The sequence below is a fragment of the Balaenoptera acutorostrata genome, chromosome 3 (genome assembly GCF_949987535.1).
Source record: "Balaenoptera acutorostrata chromosome 3, mBalAcu1.1, whole genome shotgun sequence".
Lineage (NCBI taxonomy): Eukaryota > Metazoa > Chordata > Mammalia > Artiodactyla > Balaenopteridae > Balaenoptera > Balaenoptera acutorostrata.
In genome coordinates this window covers 4,534,576-4,545,110 of record NC_080066.1, presented here as the reverse complement: position 1 = coordinate 4,545,110, position 10,535 = coordinate 4,534,576, and the positions used below count along the sequence as shown (strand labels likewise).

Here is a 10,535-nt window from a genome sequence, read left to right as displayed (position 1 = left end):
CTGTCCTGATACCTACTTCATAGATGAGATGATATACATAAAACCTTAGCACAGAGCCTGGCACCTTGTATGTAAACCAAAGTACCAGTTGTTATAGTTATGATTTGGATGAGAAATCAGTCAAATCATAAATGAATGTGCTTTAGAAACTAAAAAGTGCTATACAGTATTGGGTATTCCAGACCTCTGTCTCCTGGGTAATTTTAAGAACTCATGAAATCTTATTACTTCTGTGAAGCTTTTATTTTGGAAGCGAAGTTAAGCTTTCCTTGACCACTTCAGTTATCTCAGTTGTATACACTGAGATTCACTATACACATGCACACACACAACCCTCTTATACGGGATGTGCTTACAACTTTATATACTTTTTTCCCCCACATCTTTATTGGAGTGTAATTGCTTTACAGTGTTGTTACAATGTTAGTTTCTGTTGTACAATAAAGTGAATCAGTTATACGTATACCTATATCCCCATATCTCCTCCCTCTTGCGTCTCCCTCCCACCCTCCCTATCCCACCCCTCTAGGTGGTCACAAAGCACCGAGCTGATCTCCCTGTGCTATGAGGCTGCTTCCCACTAGCTATCTATTTTACATTTGGTAGTGTATATATGTCAGTGCTACTTTATATACGTTTAAATAACAATCTGTAATTCAGGGAATTCATTTTATAGCATACATTTCCAAAAAGCAAATGTATAACTTAGTGGAATTATCATACCAAGTTAGGCCAGTGGCCGATACAGGTATATCCTTATGAAAATGCTGTTAATAATGGTGGAGATCCAGAACCGTGAATGAGGTGAAAAATGATTTACTAAGTAAGATAAGAAATCACACTGGTGCATATCTGTCCTAAAGAACTCTTACTCCAAGGTCTTAAATACAATCACAAATCTACAAATCTACAAGCAAGAGAGGAGAAGTAAAGTAATTATAATCACTGGTTCTTCTACTTACAGGGGAAAAAAACACCCCAACTCTTTTAAACTTCTGGCTTCCTTGGCCAAAGTTTCTTACCAGCCTCTGTTCTCATTTTAGAGCATTAATAATGCCCAGAATATGCCTGTCCATTACAAAGACTAATGAGCATACCGGAGTTCAGGTACAGCTTGAACAAATTAGTCATCTGCATTTAAATGCCTTGGCTGATGATTGTACATCCATTATTACTGGGGTGCATCTGCATACCTTTTAACATTGCAAAGAATTAGGCTTTCCGTATCAAATTTTAGCTTTTATCTGTGGCTTTTAAGTACTGCACAAGCCAAGGTAGGTTACAAACAAATAATAGACTTGACCATAATAGAAAACATCCACCATAAGTTTCCCAAGCATTTATCCCTTTATATTTATTCTGACATTGTTCCCTTTTTCAAGTAGGGGTAACACTGTGTTACTTTTTACTTGAAAACTTTTACAAGTCGACTAGAATCTGAATGGGCACATTATATTGTGTTACTGCTCAATGCAGGCTAATTAAATGAGAGCAGGTTATAAGGGAAGAATTAATATAATCCTTTCAGGGGAGTCGTGATTAGGTAAATGTCTTTGTGTGTTAAAATTTGCAAAGTTATATGCTATGTTTTAAGGCATGTGAAGACAGATTATTCATTCATTCACTCATTCATTTGTGCAACAGGAGTTTTCAGGCTCCAACTAAGTGCCAGACACCATGCTGGATGGGGGATGATAAAATGAGTAAGACCCAATCGGCTGCCCCCAAGGAACTCTGTCTCATGGCAGAGAGAAACATAAAAACAAAGAGTTGAGTATCATAAATTAATGAAATGAATAAAATATACTCTATCACATTTGAACCTTTAATTCAAACTTGGCTTGGCTATAAGTATTAGCATTATTTTAAATGATTTTCAAGGTTGTTTTGCTGTTTTGTGGTCTCCGCAAAAAAAAAAAAATCTGATGAAAGATAAAATTTAACTTCCCAAATGGTCGTAATTGAAAGCGAATGCACAGATATTTAAGTATACTATAAGAAATCAAACATGTCATGGGGAAACACTGTTTCAGCAAAACTGGCATTTTTAAAAACAGTGTTAGAATTCATCCGTCATTCATTCATTCAAGAATGTATTCATTGGTTTCTAAGTGCTTACTAACTAGACTTTAAGCTCCAAGATTTCTGGTTTTTGTTGTCTGTGCTCATCCAGTGGCAACAGTGGAAGCTTGATATATGCTTGATTGAATGGATATTGAAAGAATTCAGGGGGAACGGGCCAGATTCTGAGTGTGCCCTGGTGAATAAGCATGGCTCCTGTCCCCACAGAGCTTACACTCTAATCTAGAACCAGATTTAATGTTATCCCTAGTCTTTAATGCTCTTAAGAGAGATTTAAACACTCTCTTAAGAAAACTGAACAGTTTCATTAGATGAATGGACCTAGAAGAGTGATGCCATCGGCAAATTGTGGAACTAAAATAAAATAATGACTCCAAAACTTTAAATACAATGTCTTTTCCACTTTTGTATGTACATACATGCAAATATACATATACATATATATATATATATATATATATATATATATATATATATATATACACACACACACACACACACACACACACACACATGCAAAAGCACTGCTGATTGCTTTTTTTTTTTTTTTTTTAACAAATCTTACCCAGGGTTTTGGGAAGGCTATTAGCCATGGCTACAAAGTGGAGGGTGCCCCCTTCCCTGGCTGGCTGGCCACCCACCCACATCCTAAACAACAGCTTCCCAGCTCCCCTGTCTGTTGCTTTTCAAAATGTGACTTTTATTATTATCGTCGTTGTTGTTAACCAATTTCTCAGTGCTTCTGTTTAACACTCAGGTTTTTCCCCCTATTTTGGAAATATGTATGTATGTATGTATGTATGTATTTTTCTTCCATTTTTATTGCGATTTAATTGAAATGCAACACTGCATAAGTTTAAGGTGTACAGCATAATGATGCGAGTTACATACTCCATGAAATGATTATCACAATAAGTTTAGTGAATATCCATCATCTCGTATAGATACAAAATTTAAAAAACAGGAAAAAAATTTTCCTTGTGATGAGAACTCTTAGGATTTACCCTCCCGACAACTTTCGTATATAACAACAGACCGCAGTGTTCATTACATTCATCACACTGTACATTACATCCCTAGTACTTAGATATCTTATAACTGGGAGTTTTCACCTTTGACTGCCTTCAGCTAACCCTCTGGTAACCACACATCTAGTCTCTTATTCTGTGAGTTTGTTTTTGAACCTTCAGTCACACTTAAGTAAAAATGACAATTTTAACCCCGAAGATTGAGAAAATCAATGACATTTTGGATATGCCTAACCAACACCTGTTCTTGAAGCCTGACTCAAATCACTGTATGATGGCGGTGGATGCGTTTATCTTTGAGAAGAACAAGGACTGTATCCCATAATAATTTAATACACCGTGGCAAAATATAAAAGGCAGCTGAAGCCTATGGTAGTAAATTTCCGTATGTATATTTCAGTTTCCAGAAGTGTCTACATTCAGTGGTTACAAAACCACACTGATGCCGGGAAAACTTGTTCTACAGAAAGTTCCACTGTAGTAAAAGTTGTTGAAATACGAGCTACCCTGTAATACAAAAAATACGTCGTATTAGGAATAGCTGAACGTTATGCCGTAAAGGGAACATTCTTGCTACGGCTGCTACTCTCTTATCAAGAGTTCAGAATCCTAAGGAAATGCTTACACGTCCAAAATGGGATATTAAGACTTCTCAACTCTACAGAAAAAGTGAAGAAGCAGTTGGCAAAGATGAAGACAACCCGCAGCCATAAAGGGAAAAGTTCGGATTTGGAAGTGGGTCGATTTGGACCCAAGAGCCCAGGCCAGCTGCAGACTCGGGCGGGACCGCAATGCTCGGGTCAGCAGCGGCGTTTCTCTGCTGGCTCCTCGTTACCGCCGCCGTCCAGGGGCTCCAGCGGTCGATGGGGATGGGAGGTCCTCTGCAGACACTTGCTCCCCGGGGCCGCCCGAGGCCTTGACAGATTTCGGGCGTGCAGGGGAGGAGCGGAGCCTCCCGGGTCTCCCAGGCGAGCGACCTGTTCCCGCCCGCGGGCTCGTGGGGAGCCGAGGGGCTGGAGCTCGGCCGCCGGAGAAAGGAAGCCCCCGGGCGCGAGGCCTGGCTTTCGCGGCTTTGAAAACTTTCCAGCGCGCGTGCCACGGCGACGCGCAGCGGCTGCGTCGGGGCCCCGGCGGCCCGCGCCTCCCGCGGGGAACTTTTCGGCCTTTCGGTGGCCTGTCACTCTCGCCGGCCGACGCGCCTCCCCCTGGGCTCGCGCGGCCGGAGCGCCCTCCCTCTCGGCGAGGACCTGCCCCGGCGCCGGCGGCTCCAGTGCCCGCTCGGCGCTCGCCCTGCCCGCGCCCCCCGCCGCCCGGCTCCCCCGCGCCTCGCTCGCAACCTGGCCCGGCCGCGCCCCGCGCCCTGAGCGCCGCGAGCCCCGGGCGGCCCCTGCAGCGGGGGGCGGGGAACGGAGGAGGGGACCCGCCGCCGGGGGCCGGCTGCTGGCTCCCGGCCGACCGCTCGCCAATGGTCCAGAGCGACCTGTCCAAGTCGCCTCCCACAGCGGCGGCGGCGGTGGCGCAAGAGATCCCGATGGACCTGCCGGAGAACGCGGCTCCCGCGGGGGCGCTCGGAGCGGCCGCACAGGTAGCGAGAGCGCCGCGCCCGCCCCTTTCTTTGTGAGCCGCCCGGGCGCCGAGCTCCGTCTCTCCCGGCGCCGCCTCTGCCCGGATCCCTCGCCCGGCCGCTCGCTCCGGCCTGGGTCTCCTCCGCCGCCGCCTTCTCCTCCCCCCGCGCGTGGCCACCCGCTTCTCCCCTGCGGGCGCCGGCGCCCCTGCCCCTCTCCGCCTTCCTCCCCCCCCCCCGTCCCCCCCTCCGCCCCGGGCTCTTCTCCGGCTTCCATTTTCCTCGGCTTCCCCGAAGCCCGAGGGAGGGAAGGGGCGGGGGAGACCTCGGGGTCCTCGGAGGCTGCCGCGGCCAGCCCTCGTCGCCCCTTCCCGGGAGAGGCACATGGAGAGCCATGGACCAGGCGAGCGGACTGGACCTGCTCAAGATCGTGAGTGCGGGGCGGGGGCCGGGAGGGGCTCGGCTTCCGCAGCTCCGCTCCGACGCCGACCCCGCCGGACCGGCTGTGAGCCGGGGTGGGAGTGGGGGGCGTGGGAGGGGACGCTCCGCCCCTGCCTCCCCCGTGACCCGCCTCGGCACCTGGGCGTTGCGCCGCGCGGCCGGCTCCGCTCCCCTCGTGGCCCTGGCCAAGGCTCGCCTGGACCCCTCGGCCCCTGCCGAAGAGAGCGCGCTGGGGACGCGAAAAGTTTTTATTTTTCCCTTGGCCCTGCAATGTGAGCCGTCTCTGGGAGCTCCGGGACCACCTTCCCCTCCGACGAGTGTTAGCGGTTTCTGGGGAGATTCCGGTTTGCTGCTCGTCGTGAAATAGGAGATGTGAGTTGCAGGCGCTGGGCACGGATAAGGTGGCTTTTACGAAAGGCTTTGGCAGGTACCGTTTGGATTACAGACGCCTCTGGTTCTCAGCGGTAAGGAGTCTCTCAACTTCTATCCTAGCAGGGAAACGACTTGAGACTCCTAACGGTGGGCTGCTTGGCGAGCCGTGGTGAAGAGGGTACGGTTACCTTTCAGGCATCACTTTCTGGAGAAGCGTGTCTTCTTTGCTTAGTGATATTGCCTTGTTGATTTCAAGCCTCCGTTTGCTCGATTGGAAATTGTGGGAAGATTATGTAGCTTTATATTTATGTAAAATTTCTAAATACATAATTTATATATTTTATATTTGTATATGCTCGAGAGAGCGTGTTAGTCTTATTTACTGTAGTTCCGGGGGCAGGAGTGGGCCACAGTGATGGTAAAATGTTCTGCTGCTTTGTTGTTTTGATAGGTGGTAGAAATCGACTGCTTTAGCTATTTTGGTACTGTTAATAATGTTGGTCCTGGTGGCATGATCTTGGAGCTTTGTTGAACTTTCTTTTACCACTGGGAGTTAAGAGTGCAGACTTAAAACACATCATTCATTTTGAGTTGAGACGGAGAAAAATGTAGAAGGCAATCACTTGTATCATCAGAAATCCATATCTTTCATAGAGGAATTCCTTTCTTTCCTAGAGGTAAAACAGCTAGATTTTAGTCAGCCTCGGGCTGTTTGGCTGCACAAGCCCAGTGGGGGCATGTAACTAACCACCTACATTTCCATCTAGCCTCTGCCAGAGGACCTGAATTCTTACCAACCCCTGTCACGTTTGTTCTAGACTCCTGATTTTATCTAGATACTCACCGGGTTAGATGAGAGAGAGAGAAGTGCACTCAGGGACTTCCGTTATTCTAGGATGAAGGTCTTGAATACTGATAGAGGAAAGGACTTTTAAACCCTCTTTTCTCTTTGATCTTCCTTCAAGGGTTTTTGGGGTTTTGTTTTGTTTTGAGTTTTTATTCTTATGATAAAAATAGAGTTCCTGAATTCCTGGAGATCAAAGTTAGGGCAGACAGAAAGCATGACGGCATTCAGATAAGAGATACTAATTTACTTCGTGATTTATGTAGTTAAACGTAAGGCAACAAGTATTTGTGATGCAGCTGCCACACGGAAATGATTCAGATACGAGAAGACACACTTTCTGCCTTCAAAGAACGTACTTTCCAGTAGCTGCAAGGGTGACAAATGGATGACAGTCGTACGGCATGGGACGCTAAGAGAAGTACTGAATCTTAGATCGTTGCAAAGGAGTCGAGAACATAAGTACTCCCTTTGGAGTAATCTGGAAGGGCTTCATGCAAGAAGTGGCATTTGAGAAGGGATTTGAAGGATGGGTCAGATTTCAACAGATTTTCAGAGAGATGGTGAGGAGCTCTTCAGGACGCCAAGTCACAGCAGTTAGAAGTCTGATACGTTTGTCATCCCTAGTTTGGAAAGAGCGTGGACAGGTACAGATTGGGCATAATCAAGCAGAAGTCTGACAGCTTGTGGCAATTTGAGGCCACATCTTGGAGACTTTGGAACCTGCAATGTATTGAAAACCAGAGAACCTTGGAAGGGGTTCAGAGAAGGAGCAGTATAAGAGCTCATGGGGAAGAGTCTCCTGGGAGTGTTCTGTAAGGTAGTTTGGGGTCTTGGAAGTCTAGAGGTGGAGCTGCCAGAACGGAGATTGATGTAACAGTTTGGACAAGAGGTAATAAGGTCTAAACTGAAAAGAGAGAAAAGATAATAGATAGGACAGGACTACAGATGGACACATTCCAGAGACCCAGGCCACAGGAATTGGAAGTGATGGAATGAGAGAGGGAGGGAGGAATGCATATTAGAAGCAGGTAAGAGGTATAAATATTCAGCTGCATCAGCGTCTATCTCCTTGCTCTCTCTACCTTCCAAAAATGAAAGCAATTTTCCTTTAATCGTGTTCATATCACAGCCATTATTTGAGGGAAACATTGCCTTGTTTATCTGAGATCTAATAAATCATGACATCACAGCGCAGTGAAAACTTGGCAAGGCATCTCTTCCATGTCTCTGGGCAGGCCAGGCCAACAGTAAAACGGCCTGAGAAAAAAAGGCTGTCTCTGGAGCATCTCTCTGTTTTGTGACACCAAGTCATAGTAATTCTCCTGAGAAATGGAATTTTCTTTTGCAAACAGTGTCTCTCAGCAATCATGGGTTTTAAGAATCCTTTCTCTTTCACCTCTGGAGTACATTGGGAGTCCTATATGAGCAATACAAAAGATGGAGCTTCACAGACTGCCCGTTGTTCTTTTTTATGTCAAAAATCCTGCCTAGGGAGAGGGCACCCTCATACACTCCAACCCCTTCCTCCCAGCACACGGTCATAAACAAAACAGATCTATTTCCTACATGAGAAGTGAGTGGCAATCTAACTGCAAATTCCTGAAAGTTCAGATCTAAACAAATTGCATCCCTCTTTTAGGTAACCTGTTGAACAGTTTCAGTGCAAACTTGGACACAGTCTGCCTCCAAAGTCAAGGTGCTAACTTAACGCTGTCCCTCCAAAGCTCCAAGTCTGTACTGTCCACCACGGTAGCCACTAGTCACATGTGGCTTCTGAGCACTTGAAATGTGGCTAGTCTGAACTGAGATGTGCTATAAATATAAAATACACATTTTAAAATACATAAAAATACAGGTAAAATAAGTACACAGATTACAGATCAAGTAAAAATGCAGATAAGATAAAAATATAAAATACGGATTTCAGAGACGTCGTAGGAAACAGAATATTCTGCATGTCATGAGTACTCTTACATCAACTGTGCGTCACAATGATAATATTTTTGATATGTTAGGTTAAGTCAGATACACTATTACAATTCATTTGATCTGTTGCCTTTTACCTTTTTCACAGAGCTGCTACAAAATTCCTCTTATGTATGTGACTTCTATTTCTATTGGACAGCATTAGTCTAAAGTACAGCCCTGGGAATTCTCCAGGGAGTTGGACAGAGCTGGATGGAGGCTGGGTGGCTGCAAAATCCGGGTGAGAGGAACTGAGTCTAGGATGGCAGCAGAGGAGGAAAGGAGTGAGAAGGAGAGCAGTATCTCAGCACTTCAGGCCTTAAAGAGATGGTAACCAGCACCTGCCATCGCACCTGGAGGTGAACAGACAGTAAGCAGACGGCCTGTTTGTTTTGCTCCTGGCAGCAGCCTGAACCGTGGAGCCAGGAGCTTTATCTGAAAAGAGCAGCAGCCCTCCCCCCAGGTCAATACCACTTTCCAGAAACTTTGCCAGACCCTTTCGAGGTCCAATTCCATCTTTGCGGTCTCTCAGCATAATGGACGTGGGTACTGGGCTTTATGTTTTGCTGCACCCTTCGCTCCTGACCCCCCCATCACTTGCCTCTTCAGTGGGATTTTGTTCTGGGATTTTGCCCGGGAGAAATGTTAAAACCTGCTCGGCAGAATTTCTGAGTGTGTTTTAAAATGCGAGACGTAATATCTGACGATTTGAGTGATTAGAGGTTTAGTTGGCCGTGCGGTTTTATGTTCCTGTTCTTTTTTGTCTTTCCTTTTGTGTAAAGAATTAGCTTACCTGCTGCTCTACTTGATTGCATTGAATTATGCAGTCTGTAGGCTCGATCCTTTCAAGAGAAGCTGAGCAAAATATGTTAACCCTGGGGGGGGGTGGGTAGGGGGTGGCCCTCTTTGGTTCTGTGACCATGGGGACATGTCTCTGTCCTACCGAGAGTCTATGGCAGACACAGACTTTCTCAATAACAGGGAGTTCGGGTTAATCATGACACCTTCATTAAGTGACTGGGTCTGTCTTAGAATTCTTTCCAAAACTGGCTGGAGGTATAGATTGTGAAGAAGGCAAGCTTGGCCCCTGGGCATCTCCCGCCCTGGCCTCATCCCCCCTCCCTTCTCTACCTGCCAGACCCCCAAAAGAGCGCTATTTATGCTGCTTCTTGAGTCCTTTCTGCTTTTGTGTAAACTGATCCACATAGAGAACTTGCTGTATTCCCCTCTTTCTAGGGAAGGAATCTCAGTGACTTCTCCCCTAGTGAAAGATCTGACAGCCTCGTTCACACTAAACTTGATAAATGAGGACATTTCACATCTGATTCCTCTCCATTTAGTTTCGGCTTTCTTCGCTTCTGACTCTAAAATGAGGAAAGTCTGCAGTTCGCAGGGATAAATATCAATGAATGCTGATCAAGAGGGATAGAAATTAATTTCAGGCATAAGCATTATGCTCACGGGGAGCAATTCATAGGTAGGAGAACTGTCACCTTATTCATCAACCACAGAAGCGACATTTTTAAAGCTGCCCCCAGGGGCCGCCAAGCCAACTTTGTGTGCAAGGCTGGGCTGAAGTCTCCACTTAACTGGCAACTTCTGTAATTAACTCTTACCGTCTACTTCAGTCATACAGAAATTAGATTTCAACTCCCTGTGGAAGTGTGACCATTTATCTGCTGATTTTTAAGATTACAGTCCAATTTGAAAAGTGTTTAGTATCAAAGAAGACAGTCATTCACATGAAACTGATATTAACATCAGGATGAATGGTGGAGATCTTTTTAATAAGTCATTTCTATATTTGTGGCAATTTCTTAAATTTCTTTCTAGTTTCTGAAATCTTACTTAACTTGGCTGATGTTTCAGGAGAAGTAAAGGAATTCAAACGTATGGTTTTCTTGTTTCCTATTTGCTGTGGTGACTTCACTGGTTTTTTATTAAGCTGTATATAACCAAGAGGCAACTGAGTGGGAATTAGTGACTTTTCACACTGTGTTCCATAAGGATGTAGGGGTCTGCATATATCATGGAGAGTATTATGGGTTAACACTTAGCCCTCTGGACACACCCCCTGTCTCTTCTTCCTTTTACTTCCTGAAACTCTGGCTCTAATTATTAATTGTTTCATATATCAGATGTTTATATACTTAGTGTTGTTAAAAAAAAATTTTAGAAACCCCATTAGTCATAAAAGTAGCTGCATTTGAAGTAGCCAATTAAGAAAACTATACTT

At 45.4% G+C, this 10,535-nt stretch overlaps 1 protein-coding gene across 3 annotated transcripts in view; it reads left to right on the top strand.

Moving 5' to 3' along the window:
- Positions 1-4,573: 4,573 nt before the first annotated feature.
- Positions 4,574-10,535, top strand: part of CACNB2 (calcium voltage-gated channel auxiliary subunit beta 2) — a 400,160-nt gene continuing 394,198 nt past the window's right edge. For 2 of the 3 annotated variants that reach the window (XM_057542160.1, XM_057542158.1), the window contains exon 1: positions 4,574-4,695. In XM_057542160.1, the coding sequence (XP_057398143.1) occupies positions 4,576-4,695 (120 nt within the window). In that variant the 5' untranslated portion in view covers positions 4,574-4,575. Of the gene's footprint in view, positions 4,696-4,998; positions 5,105-10,535 lie in introns of those variants that run through there. The other variant, XM_057542159.1, reaches the window with a different exon arrangement.